Source organism: Tilletiaria anomala (genome assembly GCF_000711695.1).
Source record: "Tilletiaria anomala UBC 951 chromosome Unknown K437scaffold_82, whole genome shotgun sequence".
In the NCBI taxonomy this organism is placed as follows: Eukaryota; Fungi; Basidiomycota; class Exobasidiomycetes; order Georgefischeriales; family Tilletiariaceae; genus Tilletiaria; species Tilletiaria anomala.
Genome location: NW_013546940.1, coordinates 46,461 through 65,611, shown reverse-complemented (window position 1 = coordinate 65,611; position 19,151 = coordinate 46,461). Strand labels below are relative to the sequence as shown.

At 58.4% G+C, this 19,151-nt stretch overlaps 5 protein-coding genes across 5 annotated transcripts; 2 read left to right on the top strand and 3 right to left on the bottom strand.

Moving 5' to 3' along the window:
- Positions 1–87: 87 nt before the first annotated feature.
- On the bottom strand, positions 88–3,273 carry K437DRAFT_258362 (uncharacterized protein). The gene is made up of 3 exons (XM_013386206.1): positions 1,262–3,273; positions 910–1,193; positions 88–842 (listed from the first exon to the last, which is right to left on the bottom strand). Exons 1-3 carry the CDS (start codon positions 3,132–3,134, stop codon positions 378–380), a joined length of 2,622 nt encoding a protein of 873 aa, XP_013241660.1. The 5' UTR covers positions 3,135–3,273; the 3' UTR covers positions 88–377.
- A 279-nt stretch (positions 3,274–3,552) lies between these two features.
- Positions 3,553–5,189, top strand: K437DRAFT_258360 (ribosomal protein L1). The gene is made up of 3 exons (XM_013386205.1): positions 3,553–4,030; positions 4,098–4,463; positions 4,543–5,189. Exons 1-3 carry the CDS (start codon positions 3,669–3,671, stop codon positions 5,087–5,089), a joined length of 1,275 nt encoding a protein of 424 aa, XP_013241659.1. The 5' UTR covers positions 3,553–3,668; the 3' UTR covers positions 5,090–5,189.
- A 94-nt stretch (positions 5,190–5,283) lies between these two features.
- On the bottom strand, positions 5,284–8,286 carry K437DRAFT_269764 (Zn-dependent exopeptidase; the record flags this gene model as incomplete). Its single annotated transcript, XM_013386204.1, has 2 exons — positions 5,284–5,976; positions 6,061–8,286. 2 exons carry the CDS (start codon positions 8,284–8,286, stop codon positions 5,284–5,286), a joined length of 2,919 nt encoding a protein of 972 aa, XP_013241658.1.
- A 1,265-nt stretch (positions 8,287–9,551) lies between these two features.
- Positions 9,552–12,382, top strand: K437DRAFT_238436 (uncharacterized protein). Its single transcript, XM_013386203.1, has 6 exons — positions 9,552–9,981; positions 10,047–11,448; positions 11,541–11,768; positions 11,856–11,927; positions 12,007–12,183; positions 12,260–12,382. The coding sequence occupies exons 1-6, from the start codon at positions 9,887–9,889 to the stop codon at positions 12,281–12,283; spliced, it is 1,998 nt and encodes a 665-aa protein (XP_013241657.1). The 5' UTR covers positions 9,552–9,886; the 3' UTR covers positions 12,284–12,382.
- Positions 12,383–12,654: 272 nt separating this feature from the next.
- K437DRAFT_269762 (uncharacterized protein) lies at positions 12,655–17,322 on the bottom strand (the record flags this gene model as incomplete). Its single annotated transcript, XM_013386202.1, has 3 exons — positions 12,655–13,780; positions 13,849–16,060; positions 16,152–17,322. 3 exons carry the CDS (start codon positions 17,320–17,322, stop codon positions 12,655–12,657), a joined length of 4,509 nt encoding a protein of 1,502 aa, XP_013241656.1.
- Between the last annotated feature and the right edge of the window lie 1,829 nt (positions 17,323–19,151).

Sequence of the window (19,151 nt, the reverse complement as noted above, 5' to 3'; positions counted from 1 at the left end):
CATCGTAGACCCATATGTGCACTGGGGTGTGTGACTGTCCTGATGTTGCATGCAAAGCATATGCCCATTGATGGAGAGTAACAGAGATGCTTGAACGTTTTATGATACAGATACTACGCTACATGTGATATGTGGACAAACCGTCAAGTTCATCCCTTCAAAAGTCGTCAATCTCGTCATCAGACAGCTCTCCTCCCATTTCCACTTCAATGTCTTCTACATCTATGAGATGGGCTTCTCCGCTACGATCTGAACGCCCAAGGGTGCTAGCTTCGGCTTGCAAGTCTTTCTTGCGCAACGCGATAGCCCCCATCGACTGTGCGGCGCCGCCGTCCTCGGTGTCTTCATCGACTCCATGCTCAAGGTCGGAGTCGTCTTCACCATGCACGCCAATTCGCGATGAGAAGGACAATTCGCCGAGAGAGCTGAGGCTTTCCGGCAGAACGTTGTCGTTGCCTGAGAAATGGGGGGAAGCCGAATATTAGCGCAGAAGTGCACATCTGAAGAGGAAAAGACCACTGACCCTCTGAGCTCCGAAATTTAGCCAGTAAAGGCAAGACCTCCGTAGCAAGTGCAGTGGAACTACTACTGCTGAGAGTGAGATATGCAAAAGCATCGTCTTGCTGCTCTGCACTGCTCATACATCGGGAAGCTTTGCGTTGAAAGTACGCCTGAGCATCTGAAAGACCATCACTGAACTGCTTGCTACGCTTTCCGACGTCCCAGAAGTGAGGCTTGTTGAGCTTCTGTCTATTGCGTGGTACTGGCGACGGCAGGTGCAGCATTGTGGCCTTGCTCGATACCACGAAGTGGTAGTAGGCAGACAGAGATGAGCTGAGCCACTACATATAGGGGAAACTGTCTATCAGTTCTCTGGACAAGGACCGTCCATTGATGGAAAGCACTCACACTCTCGTGCTCAGGATGCAATCGAGCATCTACAAAGCTGTATTGATCGACGATCCTGGCGCACTCGTCTAGGTCCTCACAGAATTGAGGGTAATTGTGGTGCAAGAAGATTAGAAAGTTGGATGGCTCGACTGAGACTTGAAGCCACAGGGCATCAATATCGACCATGCTGAGCTTCCGTTCTAGATGGAGCATATGCTCAGGGAGCAGGTCCTGCCTGCTGGTACGAGTTGCCAGGTCGCGCATCATCGCACGCTCCATTTCATCTTTCTCTTCACCGGCTCCTGCCAGCAGAAACGCCAAGTCATTCAATTCTCCTGTGCCACACTATCAAGAGCAAAATCGAACTCACTTTTGTTGTAGAGGACTTTGCCCAGGGCATGCCAGAGAGCCATCGATGATTCCCGCTCCGCAACGAGCGTCATAAGCTGATCGACCTTTTCCTTGCTAGTGACCCTCTTCCTGGCCTGATTCGTTCCCACTGCCAATCGCCTGCTTCTGCCTTCCCGTGCCGTCTTGGCGCTCTTGGCAGCGACAACCTCTAGATCAGTATCGCTTTCCACGCTACCGAGGACTGCACTCGTTGCTAGGGCTGGCGCACCTGCAGCATCGAGACGAAGAGCGGTCTGCAATGCATTAATCGCACTTCGGATGTCGCCGTCACTGTGCTTGGCAATGGCATCGGAAAGCAGCGTGGCAGTACTCAGCATGTCGTCACCAATACTGGCATCACCATCGCTGTCCGGCTTTGACTTTGCTTTGCGCTTTTTGCTGATCGTTTTTGCATTGGATGTGGGGGAGATTGCGCCAGTGGCAGTGCTGTCATGACCCGGTCCAAGGGCCAGATCGACGATCCTCTTGAGACCCGACTTCATCAGCGTGGTTGGGATAGGATTGAACTTGATTTCTGCAAACCCGGGATGATTTCGGATGACATCCCCAAACACGGTCCTCACGTCCCATGTGCTAGTCATCCTCTCTTTCCAGCCGCCACCATCGCCACCGCCGCTTGCCCAGCTTTCCTCGCTAGCCCTGGGCAATGACTCAGAGAGGATGACGACAACGGGAATGTTGAGCAACTTCCCATACTCATCGAATTGAGTCAATGGTTTGCGAAGAAGCATTTCGAGCGAACTTTGGAATGTTTCCTTTGTTGGCAGATGCGACAAGTTGGGCAAATCATCAATGATGATCACTTTATTGGCGTTAGAGGAAGACGAGGGCAACGTTTCCGGTGCTGTATCGAAGCGAAAGCTTTTCCGCACGACACCTGTCTCTGTGGAGCTCGAGTGTTGCTTGCTTGGTTCATCATCGTCGCCAAGCTTGAGCCGCCTGGGCCCAGCAGCGTAGAGCACAAATTCGGCAAACTTCTCCGTCAGACCCGTTGATCCACGCTCGCCCATTGCTCGCGACGCCTGCATATACCCTTGCCCACCGCTTGTCGCGCGATTATCGAAGCTAGCTACGTCGAATCCGATTTCCTCTTGCTTGGCCAAAATGTCCATCACCGTGCTCTTTCCGCTCCCACTGGGGCCACTCAAGCAAAGCAAACGCCGGTACTTGCGCATCTGATTAGGGCCTTGAAGTGCATCCCGCAGCCATCGCTCCACTTCCTCGACCTTCTTCTTGTGTACTGACAGGTCCGCGCGGGTCGTTGGGGGGAAGGTGAGTGACCAAATGTCGTCAAACGGACTCCTTGCAGGCGCTGGTGTATTCATAGAGCTCAAAGAGGCTGTACCGAGCTTTTTAGAATATGATAGGCCTTTTAAGGATTGAGCCGCATCGTCTTCCTCCTCGTCGCTGGTCGCATCGTCAATGACGTCCCACGAATGGTCTTGCACACTTTCCTCCACCTCGCGCAGGTCGATCGCCTGCGCTCGCCTTTTGCAGAGCCGCGTCACTGGTTGAGAATCTGGCTGCTCGGATCCGCTTCGATTTTGTTGCGAAGCGTGTGAATTTTGGCTTGCAGCGCTGTCAAAGCAGGATGATGGCGGGAGCCATGGTGACGTTGTGCTGCCGGGTGGGCCAAACGTCAGTCTTGACTGCTTGAGAATCGACCCTGCTGGTTTGCTATCCAAAGCCCTAAGCCTTTTCTGTGTACCACCGGCGCTGCGCTTACTCGACGCAGGTTGATTTTTGCTGCCCGTCTTTGTATCTGAATTGCTGCTGAGCTTATGCTTTGTCCCGGCTGGAGTTGCAGCCGTTGACGATCGCGACGGAACCATGCTCGACGATCACGCGGCATACAGCCAGCGACTGTGCGGCCGACTCATTTCCAACAGAGTTTTCACAGGCGCGTGACCCACATATCAGCCGAAAGTACCGCTTTCCATCGCTTTCCGTGAAGCAGGATGTTGCACTACGAGCATGCTGAAGGAGACGATGTAGGACGACCAACTGCCGGAAGTCTATTAGTCTCAAAGTTGCACATGCCCGCCACACGCTCTCCGATCTAAACTGTAGATACTAATCAGCTGGTTGAGCCCATGTTCGGATCCCGGAATCCGGAATTCGGCATTGGAATTGCAACTTTTTTCTGAGCAGCTGGGACTCTCACACAAGCCTCAACTAAGAGCGGCATCCATCGCCAGGGAGAGTCAAGAGCCACCTCTTTTGGTCTTGGACTTTGTCTTCGCCTTTGTTGTTGTCACCAGGATATGGTACCATAGCAAAACACCCTCCACAGATTTCAGCAGAAACCGCTGCCCTGTGTTTGTCTATTCTGCAAGTCTAAAGGCGCCTCTTTGCTGAAGTCGAAGATGCCACCTTCCAGAAAGAGCTCGAGCTCGAGCCTGAAGGCAGCCGCAAAGGGCAAAGCACCCGCCGCGGTGGCGGCGACGCCTGCACCTGCAACTCCTGCAGCAGCAGATATCGACTTGATAGACTCGCATGTCTCGCCGCGCCAAGCACAACTGGCATTTGATGCACTAACCGCACATGACAAGAAGCACCGAGCATCGCAACATGTGTCCGGTGGGAAGCGAAACCTTCTGGCTGCGGATGATGATGTCGAAGAAGGCGATGGGTTAGATGGCGATACGAGTGACAAGAAGCAGACGGTGTGGCTGCAGGTAACCGTGAAGCAGTTGAACCCCAAGAAGATGGTCAAGCCAGTGAGAATGTGAGGAAAGTCTGCGTTCCCAGTCGAATCTCTTCCGTCGCTGATGCTCATCATCGACCCCTTACAGTCCACTTGAGCACCCTATTTTCACTTCGGTCACCTCTATCTGCCTGCTCACCAAAGACCCGCAGCGAGAGTACAAGGATCTTCTCGTAGAACAGCAAATCACTTCCATTTCACGGGTCGTCGGAGTCAGCAAGCTCAAAGGGAAATTCAAGCCTTTCGATGCCCGCCGACAGCTGTTGCAAGACCACGACCTCTTCCTCGCGGACGATCGAATTGTCCCACTGTTACCCACTCTTCTGGGCAAGAAATTCTTTGATAGCAAGAAACAGCCCATCTTGATTGACATCTCGAAGAAGAAGGCGGTGAAGGCTAACATCGAAAAGGCGTTGTCAGGTACATACTACATCCAGAACCGAGGAACTAACACGTAAGTGTTGCATCGACTCATATGAACACTCGGGTTGTAGCAGGCTGACATCTGTGATGGCTTCTATTTATTCGAAAAGCGCAATCAAGCTGGGCCATCTGCGCTCGCACACGCCGATGCAGCTGGTCGACAATCTGCGCTCCGCGCTGCCGCACATCGTCTCGCGTGTCCCCGGTAAATGGAGCAACATCCAAGCGCTCGAGGTCAAGCTGGGCGCCTCTGCCAGCTTGCCCATTTGGAACTGCAAAGTCGGCGCTGGTGTCGGCGAGATGGACGAGGAAGGGCGCTGGGCCGGCACAGAGGTGGTCATGGATGATGCGCAAGACATGGAGGCTGTGCTCGATGCTGGTGCGCGCGCGAACGCCGGTCGCGGCGAGTCTGAGGGCGAGGGCGAGACGGATGTGGTAAAAGCAGCACCTGATGTAAAGGCGAAGAAAAGCGCGGCCAGGAAGGGCGGTAGCGCCGATGCTGGCCTCAAGGAGAAGGAGAGCAAGGCGCGCAGCTCAGCGGCCGATGGTGCTGTCACCCGCAAAGCAGCGGAGAAGGTACAGGTCGATGCTGCCAAGGCTAAGGCCAAGGCCAAGGTGAATGGCAAGGAAGGGAAAGCCAAGAAGGTCAAGGCTTGATGTTCCTGACCGTCACTAGCAACTCAGCTGCGCTGCCGCATCAGCTTCTATCATTGTACACTAGGACCGGTGAGACGACAATTACACACTAGTTATGCATTTCACATCGTGTGGGTGGTGCAGGGAACAAAGCGTCCATGGAAAGAATGGAAGGGAGAGATGGCCAAAAAAGGAAAGTGAAAAATGCGATCAACTCATTGCGCACCAGCAACCAGAAGCCGCGCGGCGATCTTCTCCAGATGCGCCGCGAGCCTGTCGATCTCCTCCTGCGTCCCCTTGCCGCCATCGAGCGTAATGCTTTCCGTGACGCCGGGCAGCGTCGTCGCGCCGTAGCCGAGGTACCTGCCAGGTGCAACGCCGAGGTGCTTGTACCACGGCCGGCCGACGAGGCCGTCTTCGGAGATGAAGCCCTGCTCGAACTTGGTCGCTTTCGCGTTGACTCTGCGGATCTCAGTGATGATCCTGCGTAGCTCCTGTCGAGCCTCCCTTCTCCCCCTGCGGCGGTCCGGCCGCGACCCGTCATGGTTGTTGTGCTTCTCAGCAGGTAGCTGGTCTTCAATCTCGTCGGCCTCGTGCGCGTGTTTCAAAGCTTTGCGCAGCCGGGCCGCGAGGCGCTCCTTGGTCGCATCGAGCGCAGCAGCCGCGTCGACGATGCGCTTGACGCCCCTGCGCAGCGGCCCAAAGTCCGCCGCAGCGGAAGTGGCGGCTGCAGGGGCGGCGGGGAGGCGTTCGACATTTTGCACGTACCTTCCGAGCTCCTCGGCGTAGGCCGTGGTATTGATAGGCACGAAGAGATTCGACGCGCTGCGCAACGCTGCGAGGCCAAACACCTTGGCGACGGCAACGTGGCGTTTCCAGCTGGGATCGCCAAAGTTGTCCATCCAGTTCTGTGCGCGAGGAAGCGTCAGCGGTGCGGTCCCGTGCGCCGGAGCGAAAAAAACAAGAGCAAAAGCAAGAGAAGCAAAACGTACAAAGGAGTCGTACTGCGAGTGGTAGTGATAGACGGGATCGGTTTCCCTCCTACTGAAGCTCATGTCGGCGCTCGCGATGCCGAGGTGCTGGAGGTAGCTGGTAAAGTCACTGCCGCTGCCGAGGGCATGTCCGCGGGGGAACGCGAGCTTCCCGTTGGCGCCGAGCGGGCTGTCCGGGTCGTCGACCTTGGCCGCGACGTCCGCGAGGAGGTCTACCAGGCTCGGGCTGGCCCTGCCGCCAAAGGCTGAGCCGGAGACGGCGATGTCGAGGTTGAGGTACATGATAACGTTCGCCTTGATCCAGTCTGGGAAGTCCTCGGCGTGCTCAGTACTACCGACAAGACCGAACTCCTCGGCATCCCACGAGGCGATCATGATGGTGCGCAGCGGCTTCCAGCCTTTGGAGACCATCGCGCCGAGGCCGTTGACGATCTGCTCAAACACGGCACTGCCCGAAGACGGGTCGGCAGCGCCAAAGGTCCACGCGTCGCGGTGATTGCCGAGCACGACGACCTCGTCGGCGACGTGGCCGGGGATGACGGCGTAGGCGTTCCATATCTTGCGTACCGCCAGCTCGCCAAAATTTTGCAGACTCACGACGACGTCCGGCGCGGGACCAGTCCAGTACTCACCGGCGATGCCGGGTACGGCACCGTCCCAGTCACGGCCGGTGCCCATGGCGGATGCGGGTCTGCCGTGGTGCTGCAGCGCGCGCAGCAGAGGCGCGGCGTCGCGGTACGAAAGGGGCAGCGACGGAATCGCCGGCAGCGAGTCAGCCTCATGCGGGAGAAGGCGCGTCGCGTTTTTGTAGCTCGGCCGCCCCGGCGTCGAGGGGTCGCCTGGGTAGAACGACAGCGCCTGGACGCTGCCGCGCTGGATGCTCGACGGCTGCCGGGCCGGGCCGTCAGGGTAAGCCGCATAGCCGTTTGCAAGCGTCACCGCGCCGTCTTCGGCCGGGTCTGTGTAGATCAGGCACGCGACGGCGCCGCGCATCTCCGCACCGCGCACCTTAAGGCCGCGGAACGGGCCGCCGTAGCGCACGAGCGCGACCCTGCCCTGGAGCGAGATGCCCGCTGCGTCCAGCGCGTCGTAGTCCTCCTTGCGGCCAAGGTTGGCATAGACAACCTGTGCATAGTCGACGCGCCCGGACTTGGAGTAGCCGTGATACGTCGGGCTGACCTCGGCGGGGATGTTGGGGTCGTCGCCGACTTGGTCTTCGGTCAGGCTTGCGGTGAAGATCGGCTCCGGGTGCGGGACCGCGGCCGAAGGCGAGGCGGTGAGGACGAGGGACTGGTTGAGCGGCGTGTTGATCCAGACGTGGTATGTGTCAATCCACACGCGCGGGTCCGTAGTAGGGCCATAGTGTGGTTTCCCATGCTTTCCCTTGTTGCCCTTGCTATTCTTGCTGCTCTCAGTGCCAAAGTGGCGGCGGCGGCGGTGGTGGTGGTGGTAGTGGCCCGACTCTCCGTCGGAGCCCTTGACGGCTTGCTGGGACTCGGTGCTGCCTGCCTCGTAGACGATCTTGCCTATCTTTTCGGGCATCTGAACGCCCAGCAGCTCGCCCCAGCGCTTGGCCGTATATATGGCTGTGTTGCGGTCACCTTTGGAGGAGCTGACATGGGTGTGGTTTGCGTAGAGCAAGTTTGCTGCGCGTGCGCCTTCAGCGGACGGGATGGAGAGGAAGAGCGACTCATACATCTGCTCCAAGTTGGAGCCTTCCAGCTGGGAAGGAGAGGAAGCGATGGAGACATCGACCTTGTTGCCAAAGCCGATGCCGCCGCGCGATGCATCGATGCAGGCTATGCCGTTCACGCTCAGCGCGTGATGGAGTGGCTTGCGCAAGCCTACCGAGCGGCTGAGGTACGACAGGTAACCGTATTCACTGGCTGAATCGTTGAAGGGGTCATGAGTCGGCTTGCCGCCGCGGTGGCCGGCACAGGCGGGGCGATGGCCGAGTGGAAGCGCATGGGTGAGCCAGCTCCACGGGGACCAGTGCCCCTGCGAGCCGTCGGACATGAGCGAAATCGGCTGGAGCTCGTGTGGCCAGTCCGGGAGGGTTCCACCGAAGAGGAGATAGTAGCACAGGCCGCAGAGGAAGAGAGTGGCGAGTGTGACGAGGCGGTGGCGGCGGGCGGAGCGCTTCGCGAGGCGGTCAAAGTATTCGGCCTGCGCCACGACGCCCCCTTCCTCGGCGACGTGAACGGTTGCCTTTTTTTCGTCCGCCATATTGCCGGCGTGCGGGGTGGGTTTCCCTCTCTCCTTCCCTCTCTCTCTCTCTCTTGGGATGATAATCGTTTACCACTCCCGCGACACTTGGTCCCCTGTACGCCGATGAGTCCCAGGGGACATGATCGTACGAAAGGATGTTGTCATCGGCCGCTGCATGGTGTGATGCACCTATTCCAACGCTCTAACCCTAACCTCTTCTTGGTGCGCAGCCATGCAGCGCGAGCGTGGATGTGGCTGAGCAAAAGAGAGCACACTGCAGTGCCACCCTATTTGTCCGGCCGATTAACACCGGCACGGCAGCACTCCCCACCGAATCAATTTCACTTCGAGGTCGGGCCTATTGAGTTGATATCACGTGACCTAGCGCGATAACCCAACCAGGAGCAAACGAGAGTACGACGTGCAGATTGCCCGGCAGACCTCGTACATAGGTCTCGCGATCGTGGCCTCGGGATGGCTCTGCTTTGGATGTGGTTCTGGGAAGGGCCTGAATGGAGTGAATGTCTGAACGCCTGTGTGAAGAAGGTGCCCCATGGTGTCCAGAGTCCTGCCCAAGTGCTCGCTACTCCCGCTGTGCACAGTCCTGCCCGGAACATACATACACAGGGCTCATGCCTTTAGGGTGACAGGCTCATGCAGCTATGATAGCCACGTGGCAGTGTGCAGCGCGGAGTCCGGATGAAGGTTGGGGGTTAACAGTTCTGCCTCATGCAGGCTCAATCCTCCTTGTTGAGATCGATAGCATATAGGAATATTCCCACAAAGGTCCTTCTCTTGCTCTTTCTCTCCATACATGGATATTGTGGGTGGGTGCTGTTTGACAGCTGACGACCCGCAGCCTGGAGAAAAAGAGACGGACGCGTGGCCACGCTATGTAGCATTGTCGTCGTTGCGAGACGGGCGGGCGAGCGAACTCCGCTGGTGGAGCGCAGGCAGGCAGCATCGCTCTCAGCTGTACTATCTCCGCCCCGTCCCGCCTCAATCTCCATCCTCTCGCGGCTGTGCACACAGCCCATCCCTCGGCACATCTCGTCGCCCGCCTCTCTCACGAACCTTACCGGAGTATCAACCAGGTCCTGGTCGTGCCGTGCACAGTCCACCGCCGAGAACGGGTCCTCACTAGTTCTACCCTGCAAGAACCAAGCTCAGTTCCTCGCGCGACGAGAGACACCCACCAGCGCCGACCGAGATCAACACCCCCACAACGCCTCGAGTCCCTTTTGGTGTGTTGTATTCTTACAACACACCTTGGAAATAGATATTGTACTCTACCGCACGGCTTGCTCGAGTACCATGCTCAATGCGGCATCTAGGGAGAATTGGTCCCGCACACCGCCCCCCCTCTGCTTATCCGGCGGTCACACTACTCGGAACTTGCCTGCCTTACTCGCGTGCTGGGTCATATTCGAGTTGAGCTACAACACCCCCTTGCCACCAGTTTTCGTCTCGGTCCGCACGGCCCCTTCATCTTCATATCCAGTAGCGTACACACGCGCGCTGTGTTAATAAACCGCCGTCGGCTGCTCTCACTGCCGCACGTGTTGCTTGACGACCTGTGGAGCAAAGCAGCGAACAAGCACCGGTGCTCGTGGTTAGGATGTCCGCGGCGTACAAGCGTGCGTCTACGCTGATGGGCCTACCCGACCTCGACAGGGGCTGGGAAGAGGTGCAAGCCAAGACGTTTACGAAATGGTGCGTGCGAGCCGATGCGGCTCCACATCCTTTGGCGGCTGACCCCACCGCCTCGACTGGCGCAGGCTCAACACCAAGCTCGCCGTGCGCGACATCCCCCCGATGACCTCGCTGGTCCGCGACCTCGCCGACGGCGTGCTGCTCGTCCAACTGATGGAGATCATGGGTGGTGACATCTCCCTCGGGAGATACTACAAGACGCCGCGCATGCGTGTCCAGATGGCCGAGAACGTTAACAAAGCCCTCGATTTTATCAAGTCTCGCGGCGTCGTCCTCACCAACGTGGGCGCCGAGGACATCATCGACGGCAATCTCAAGCTGATCCTCGGCATGATCTGGACTCTCATCCTGCGCTTCACCATCGCCGACATCAGCGAGGAGGGCGTCACGGCCAAGGAGGGGTTGCTGCTGTGGTGCCAGCGCAAGACCACGCCTTACCACCCGGTGGTTGACGTGCAAAACTTCTCCACCTCCTGGAAAGACGGGCTCGCGCTCTGCGCGCTCATCCACCGGCATCGCCCGGACCTCATCGCATGGGAGACGCTGCCCAAGCACGACGCACACGCATGCACGCGCCAGGCCTTTGCCGTTGCCTCGCAGCACCTCGGCATCCCGCAACTGCTGGACGTTGAGGACCTTTGCGACCGCGCCAAGCCGGACGAAAAGTCGGTCATGACGTACGTCGCACAGTACTTCCACGCCTTCAGCAGCATGGAGCAGGCTGAGGCTGTCTCGCGGCGCGTCGCGACGTTCGCGGACGTCATGCAGGGCGCGTGGACGATGCAGCATGACTATGAGCGCCGCGCACGTGCGCTCCTCGCGCAGATCGCTGATGTACATGCCGCGTGGCGCGACGCCGACGCGCATGTCGCCGCCGCTGGCGGCGTCACAGCATACGCGGCCGCCAGGGCAGAGCTTACAGCATTCAATGCGTACAAGCAGGGGCCAAAGCGCTCGTGGGTCCAGGAGCGCACCGACCTCGCGGCGCTGCTCGGAAACATCCAGACCAAGCTGAAGACGTACCACTTGCGCGAATGGGCCCCAGCACCTGGGCTCCGCCAGGTCGACCTAGACGCCGCGTGGGAGAGGCTCGCCGCGGCCGAGGCCGCGCGGTCGCGGTCGATCAACGCGCAGATCCGCCAGGCAAAGGAGGCGCTGCGCGTCCGCTTCGCGTCGCAGGCAAACAGCTTCGAGCGCAACCTGCGCTCCATCAACTCCTCCCTCTCGGCTTTGGACGCGCTCGGAAGCCTCGAGGATCAGCGCGGGGAAGTGAAGCGCATCCAGGAGCAGGTCCTGGCGCCTATCATCCAGCAGGAGCTGCGCAGCATCGAGATTGTCGATCGGGAGTGCGGGGAGGCCAACGTCGAGGAGAACGACCACACCGTCTTCACCATGGAGGATCTTCAGTTCGAGCTTGAGCTCGTCGTCGCCAGTGTCGCAAAGAAGTTGGCCTTCATCGAGAATCAGGTGAGCCCGTGCTCCAACTGCCAGAACCCCCCTTCTCTCTGTCGCCCGTCGCTCACCGTGACACTGACACCATATCTTGACCGATTCCATAGATTGTCTCGCGGAACCACACTAACTTGACGCCAGCGCAACTGGAAGAGTTCGAGTCTACCTTCCGCTTCTTTGACAAGGACAGCACCAACACACTCGGTGTCGCCGAGCTCAGCGGCGCTCTGGCAAGCTTGGGTATTGTCTACAGCGACGAGGACATGGAGCAGATTCACCTGCAGCTTTCTCAAAACTTTGGCAGCGTCAACTACGACGCTTTCCTTACTTTCTTAGTGCGTCGCGTATAAACCCACGCGTCTATACTCCGTCCCACATAAATGCAGAGATGCTGATCCGTGCACATTCGATGGTTCTTCCAGCGCGAAATCATCGAAGATACGACATCACCCGATCAACTCCTCGAAGCTTTCCAGGGCCTTGCGGGCGAAAAGGTATGTCCCGATTACTCCTCTCGTCGCAAACGCATGCGACGAGCTACAAGCAACTGAAATGCCTCTCTCGCCTTCCCAGCCATACGTCACAGAGCTGGACCTCCGGATGGCCCTGCTCCCGCAAGGGTCCATCGACTACCTGAAGGAGAGCATGCCGCAAATGCATGTCACCGGCAACAGCGAAGGCGCAGAGGCGCAAGCGCAAGGAGAACACGCAGAGGAGACCAAGTACGACTATGGCGCGTACCTTACGGGGGTGAATATACTCCTGCTCTCCTGCGATCAGAGTATGCCACCGAACTGACCATTTACATTTCGCCCCATTGCCCCAGCTCTTCTCACCCTCGCTGGCGTGAGCCGCAAGCTGGTTCCGGGTACGTCGCATCGCATTGCGCGCAAGCACATCTCATCGTGTATTCGTAGTTTTTGCTCGCAACCGCATAGACAATTCGCTCACCATGCAGAGAAGATTCTCCAGCCTATTGAGCGCGTACCTCCAAGTGTGGGATTATTGAAAATTCACAATGGGGGACAACCCGTTCTGCCTTATTCTCCCGAAACTCATTAGTCGGTGAAAGCTAGAAGAATTGCATCCGTGGGAGGCCAATTCGAAATATTGAAAATTGAAATTTTCGAATGCAGAATACGATGCGAACAGATTTAAATACGAAGGTCAATTCTGGGAAGCCAGGCTGAACTCGTTGAAAAACACGCAATGCATGCCGTTCTACCTCGATGGAAGACTGTGCACGTAAGCAAGTGCTGCATAGGCACTACCGTTGTCCGTCCCAAACCTCAGATACTCCGTGTTTGTTCGTGTCGTCCATGCGCGCTGGTCACGCAGGCAGATCGCCTGCTGAGCACCCAGATTCCGCGTGTCGCGCTCGAAGCCGGACTTGTTGCGCTCTAGGCTGTCAATCAGGGTGTCAAGATCGTCAATGATGGCATGGAAGGATTCAAGCGTTTGCGCGTGCAGCATCTCGCGCTGGCGGCGCGGCCCCCCCATTCGCGATATGTGGTCGCGGGCGGTGCGGAAGGCCGTCGCAGCAGCTTGCGATTCCTGCTTGGGTGCGGGGATGGAGGCCAGAACTGTCTCAACAATGCGACGAGTCTCGATGAGCAAACGCGAGGCGTGCGAGTGATTCTGACGCGAGACGAGCAAGAGTGAGCGCGTGATCAGATCGCTGACCATCACTTCGATGCGGCGTCGAGTGGATACCGGGTCGGCGAGAGTCGCGACAACGGATGCTGAGTTCTCGGTGGCGGCGGTCGGATCAGGCGTGAAGGGGTCGACGTCGAGTGTCAGCACGGTCGAGGTAACCATGTGTGTGACGGATTGAAGCGTGGCAGGATCTTTGAACCCAGCATCGACTTCGAGCACCGCGACCTCCTCTACCATCGAATTGCCCATCACTTCGCTGTCGTTGCCAACAGAGTCTGCATCGGTGAGCGACAGTGTTTGGATGCCAAGGCGTTGCATAAAGTCATCCATCGCTGAAGCACCATCCAGCGTTCTCCCGCTCCTCGAAGCTATCCCTTTCTTTGTAGCAGCAGCAGCTGAAGCTGCTAGTACGCGCTGTGGAACCACGTATGCGAGAAGCTCGTGAAAGTCGACAGATAGCTCGACAAAGATCTCGCGCACATCGCCAAAGTAAAGGTAGCCGAGCTCGATGTCGACGTCTTTGCCGTTGGCAGAGACTATCGAGCCGATGACGCCGGATACTTTGCGCACGTAGAAGCGATTGTCGGCGGGCAAGGAGACGTGCACCTTGACCTCTGTCAGCGCGACGGACATGAGGGAGCCGATGCAGCCCGCCAGGCACTCTCTCAGCTGGTACCACTCGCGAATGTACCTGCCGAGAGCATAGCGCGGATCAGTACGCGTGAAGGGGGAAATGGATTCATATGTCAGACGACTCACGTGTAGGACCCTCGCGTGTGATTGGAAATGAGCCAGAGCGAAGAAGGATCGTGGTTTTTGCCGTAGCCGAAGCAGTGAATCGGGACATTGGCGGCCTCTGCACGAGCCATGACGAGATCCATCTGATTGCGCTTTGGACCGGAGGCGGTATCGTTAACCAGCACCATGCCCGTTGTTGGATTCTTCACTGTCCGTTGCAGGACAATGTCAAGGCCGACGTTGATGGCCGTGACGGTGTCGACGCGATCCGAGCCGCCACCGAGCCCGGACAGATCAGCGACGAACGGATCGGCGCTGCTTCCGTCTACACCGTCGCCCGCTGTGCCCATACCTTCGATGAAGCGCAGCAGACAGAGCCGGCTCGCGTCCTTTGCCGGCTGGAGCAGCGGCGTCTTGCGAACCTGTCCCTCCTGGCCGGCGGTGTACGAGACGAGCGAGACGCGGTCTGTCGGCCCGACATTGTTGACAATGAACTCGAGCGACGAACGTATAAGGCGCAGCTTAAGCGCTGCAGACGAGCTGATCGATGCGGTCGAGCTGCGCTGCGCCTCGACGACAACCGGGACGGAGATCATGATGACGAGGTCGAGCGGCGCATGCGGCAGAATCTCGGGAGGCTCCTTGCTCGGGTCGTGTCCGCCGGATGCAGACCACTGCTGGTGGAGGGGCACAATTGGTAGCCGTGGCCCTGTGACGACGCTCGATCGACAACTGTTGCTGCTGCTGTTGTTGGTATCGCTCCGTACGGTTGCTCTGCGCATGCTCCTGCGCGTGCCTGTTGACTCGGCGATGGACGCAGCATCGCCCGCCGAGCCCGCTCTCCCACTGATGATAGACGTGTGCTTGCCAGCGCCGCTGCTGCCTACGCTCTTGCGACTGTGCCCAATGGACGCGGCGTCGCCATGATTGAGAGCGTCTTGGTTGGCCGCTCCCGGGCTCGGCACCCTCTTCGCCTGCTCGCTAATTGTGGGATGCAGCCCAGGCCTGGGCGGAACGGAGAGGGCTTTCTCGGGGGTTTGTATGAAGTCGACAAGTTCATCGAGTTTGTGCCTCCACGCAGTCGCCTGCGCCTCGGTGTTGAAGCAGAGGACAAACTGGTCGAGATGGTCATCGTCCATCTTGATGCTGAGGCTGGCCTCTCCCGCCACAGAGCTCTCGCTAACACGCTTGATGTGGCGCAGATAGATGCGGCCCTTGAGCTTCAGCCCCGGCTTGGCGGCGTCCTCATTGCCTGTCACGGCAACGGTGGCGGCGACGAGCTTGCTGAGTCCACGTTTGCGCTCCTCAGTGACACAGAGCAGCGCCTCCTGGAAGAGGTAGACGTAGAACTCGCGCACGATAGTGTCCTGGCGCACATTAAGCGTGTCGTACAGGTGCAGCGGACCAAAGTGCTCGAGTGTGTGACCTTTCCAATCCAGGATGCGCGCCCGCAGGTCCACTGTCACCGCTCGATACGGGTCGCTCTTCGCTTCGTTGGCAGAGGGCGTCGCGCCAAACGAAAAGCCGGCTTCTTCCTCCTCTGCACCTGACGCTGCTCCTTTCCCGTTTGTATCCGCCGCATGCCCGTTCTGCGAAGGCGTCTGCTTGGGCTGCCGCGGGTGGTGCTGGTTCTGCCCTTCCTCGGCCACACCCGGCAGCGGATCAGCGCCCGCGGTAGTCAGGACGCGGTCGCGGTCACGGTCGCGCTCCGAGTCCTGCGTGTCGATCGTGTTTGCCCGGCTTCTTGTGCTCGGCGCGCGGCGCGCGGATATATACATCGACCCTCCCGCCGACGCCATTTCGCGTGCATTCCCGTAATCCTCGTCTTCTCCATCCGGGATGGTGCCAAGATGCTGCTGCTGCTGCTGTTGCTGATGATGATGATGAGCAAAATATCCATACCCGTCCACGGCCGTCGCTGTTGGAGCAGGCGAAGGCAGCGGCACCGGCCGGCGGCTCGGCACCTCGACCGAGATGACGCAGACGACGTTCTGCTTGGTGTTCGTTCCCGTCGGGTCGCGGCGGTAGATGGTGGCGTACTCGGGGCGTGCGCGGATGACGGGGACGACCATGCCGCGTGAGCTGGATATGCCAGGAGCATGGTGGTACAGGCGCTGGGGCAGCTCGATTTTGTCATCGCGCATTAACACACCAGAGCCAGACGGGTCTTCGCGCTGCTGGGTCGAGTCGAACATGTCACCCATACCACCAGCACCCATTATACCCGTCGCCTCTGTTACACGCAATGTAGGCATAACAAACAGTCAGCGCGTCGAGATCACTTGTTTTCAACTCGGAAAAGCCAAGCCACAGCATATACTCACTCGCCACGCGCTTCTCGCTCTGCTTTTTGTCACCGCCGAGTATGATGGCCCTCCTGCAGACACCGCACATGCCTGGCGCCTGGCTCATCTGGTAGTCCTGCCTTGCCTCTCCTCCGGTGGTGGCGGGAGTGCCGCCGGCGTGCTGCGCAGCGCTGAGCAGCGCATGTCGCTTCTGCGCCGCGAGCACCGAATCGGGGCTGCCGTACACGGCCGTGAAACAGGCGTTATGCAGCGCGTGTCCGCATTGTGGTACGACGTGCGGCTTCTCGCCTGCCAGACGGTGCGACAGCGGCTCGAGGCACACTGGGCAGTCGGGCTCCTCAGCGGACGTGTCGAGCACCGAGGAGAGGTGGTGAACCGGCATACCGTTTGAGCAGTACCGGCTGTTGCCGCTCATGGCTGTTCCGGGGTATTGGAACATCAGTGCGCCGCCGCCAACGCCACCATGCAGCGTCGAACCATCCGCGGAGCCGGAGCTGAGCGAGCCGGTAGGTGCATGCGCATGTGCGATACGGGTCGATGGATACGACGCCCCTGCACCGGCATAGTCGTTGTACAGCGTGTCGGAAGCGGTAGTGTTGGACGATGTGCCGATAGGGTCGGCATGCGACTGCGATCTTCCAGCAGTAGTATTTGAAGTGGTTGCACGCGAGATAATGACGCTGGGCGTAGACAAAGGTACGTCTTCGCCAGTCAAGCGCTCCAACTTGCTCTTCCATGGCCTACATCCCATTCCTGCTGCTGTCATTCCTGCAGGTCCTGCTCCCCCGCCCAACTCGCCATGCATAGTGGGATAACCAGTATAATGCCCGGCCGAGCGCAGCGAAGCGGAGCTAAAGGTACCGCTGCCACCGTTGGCGCTGCCATTCGGGCTGTCAAATGCGCTGCCCTGCGATAAGGCGGGCGATGGGTATCCACCTGCGGCTCCGACGCTCCCGCCTACATACCGACTGTCCAGCGTGCCATTGCCATGGCCATTGCTGCTGGAGGCTCCAGTTGCAGCAACGCTTATCTTGTAGTGAGCCGGTAGGTTGATTCCGAGGCCGGGCTGTGGATCGGGGTAGATGTATTCTTTGTGCATCTCTGGCGAAAGGAGCGGGCCCGAGTGAGTTGTCGGCATCGACGAGCCGGCGGAAGCAGAAGCCTTTCTGTCCTTGCGAAAAATGGGCATGCTGTGCAGTCGACTACCGAGGCGCGGTCTGCCGTGGTTGAGTTCCTTTGGCATTTGTGATGCGCGTTTTATCCCGTCGCGAGCAAGTAGCCCGAGCCGGACTTCGCTTCGGTTGTGGTGGATGGGAAAGGCGAATCGAGCAAACGGATGTACTTTTACGCGGAAGAATCCAATCTCATCATGCTGTGCAAATGAAAATTCCAAGCCGGCGCGGGATGGTGCAGAGAAGATCAGATGCGGGTATACGTTCACTGCTGTCGACACTCGACAGAATATGAGCACTGCGCACCCAGGCCCTCAGCGCTTGCAGAGCAGTGTATGCAGTCCGAGCGCCCGACCTTTGAGCTTTGCTCCCCAGTGCACAGTGTGATTCGGTGCGAAATGCTTCCTGAAGCGAGATAATTAAATGGGAAGGATGAAGTCTTCCGAAGGGTTGGCGCCAGAGAGGGGATGGATAGGTGCTGAGCCTCGTTCGCGTTGGCGTCCCCGGTCGGCCGCTCGTCAAGTCGACGTGGCTGTCACGCGCGATGCATACATCTGGATGCTTGCTTTGCAAATGCCGGCATGTACCATGGATGGGGATGCAGGCGAAGAATGTCCCCCTTGCCGGATGCCACCAACGACAAAAAGGTCGGGTAGAGGTGAAAAGGCGTGGAGTCAACGAGGCTGATCGGCGACACTTAAGTCGTTTGGGCTGCTCCGGCAAGAAGCGGGTGATGCCAGGTGAAGTCTGAGAGCGGTGAGCGCCAGGGGGGGTGTGATGTGATGTAACGGGATGGGATGGCAGACAGCGCTACGCATGTACGACACTGTTGTTTGCCTCTCAACGCTCAGCATCGATGAGGCCATGCGGATGAGGCATATACGATACACGTTGCGTACGGTGGTTCGCCTTGTGTCGTGCTCATGCTCGTGTGCATGCTGTGCATTTGACTCTTGATTGGCTGTGTCCTTGGCTGTTGTACTTGTGTTGATGTACGTACGCGGTGGCGGTGTCCATAGCTGACAGAGTGGAGCCGTGCGCAGTGCGGTCCCGTGCCCGAACAAGGGCGGAAGGGCGCAGTGCCGCGAAATTCGAAGTCGTCCCTCGGCGACGCCGAGGGAAACGAAAGTGAAAAATGCAGCAGTGACAAGGCAGCGAAAAGGCGCTTTTGCTTCTCCAAATGAGGGGCGCCACGCAACACAAATAGGTACTTGCCTCGCCAGGTACATACTTTTTTTTCTCTTCCAAGACGCTGGCAATCTTACTCGATGAGAAAGATCGAGCACCGCTCCAACATCCCAAAAGTCCAGTTAGTGGAGCAATAGAAGTCAGAAGGAGCAAGTAGAAAGGGCACGAAGAAACACAGAGAGACAGCGACACTCGACCACTCCTTCTTCGTCTCCAAGGCATGCGATTCTTCCATTTCCTGGAGCATAGAAGAGACCCGCGCGCTGGGTCAAATAGGATTGACCGATTGGCCGATTGGTGAGTGTCAGTCCTCTTCACTCTCCAGAGTCTGAGCCACGGGCAGCTGGAGAATATCAATCGTGACAGAGACGAGAGGGGACGCCGTCCGCTGGGCCCAGGTCCCAGAGCCTCAGATGCAGCTTGGGCTCAGCTGCACATGCAGTCATGTAACGTGTGAATTGTGACGACATGCATATATCAGCCAGAAAGTCTCCCAATCCATCATATAGTCGTCCATCACTGCGTCACCCTCGTTATCTGTCTCATGATCGTCGTATCGCGCGTAGTTCAGGGTGGTTATTAGGTGGCGTGACGTACTGATGTGCTAGGACCTGAATGCAGACAAGATCCAGCGCACAGAGAGTTCGGCATACAAAAT

Bases quoted from the DNA above. Each gene is read 5' to 3' on its own strand.
- K437DRAFT_258362 (XM_013386206.1), bottom strand. From the start codon at position 3,134: ATGGTTCCGTCGCGATCGTCAACGGCTGCAACTCCAGCCGGGACAAAG. The intron at 1,194-1,261 runs GTGAGTTCGATT...TTCTGCTGGCAG, and splicing joins CAAAGTCCTCTACAACAAAA to GAGCCGGTGAAGAGAAAGAT. The intron at 843-909 runs GTGAGTGCTTTC...CCCTATATGTAG, and splicing joins TGCATCCTGAGCACGAGAGT to TGGCTCAGCTCATCTCTGTC.
- K437DRAFT_258360 (XM_013386205.1), top strand. From the start codon at position 3,669: ATGCCACCTTCCAGAAAGAGCTCGAGCTCGAGCCTGAAGGCAGCCGCA. The intron at 4,031-4,097 runs GTGAGGAAAGTC...GACCCCTTACAG, and splicing joins ATGGTCAAGCCAGTGAGAAT to TCCACTTGAGCACCCTATTT. The intron at 4,464-4,542 runs GTAAGTGTTGCA...TTATTCGAAAAG, and splicing joins CAGAACCGAGGAACTAACAC to CGCAATCAAGCTGGGCCATC.
- K437DRAFT_238436 (XM_013386203.1), top strand. From the start codon at position 9,887: ATGTCCGCGGCGTACAAGCGTGCGTCTACGCTGATGGGCCTACCCGAC. The intron at 9,982-10,046 runs GTGCGTGCGAGC...CGACTGGCGCAG, and splicing joins GCCAAGACGTTTACGAAATG to GCTCAACACCAAGCTCGCCG. The intron at 11,769-11,855 runs GTGCGTCGCGTA...TGGTTCTTCCAG, and splicing joins ACGCTTTCCTTACTTTCTTA to CGCGAAATCATCGAAGATAC.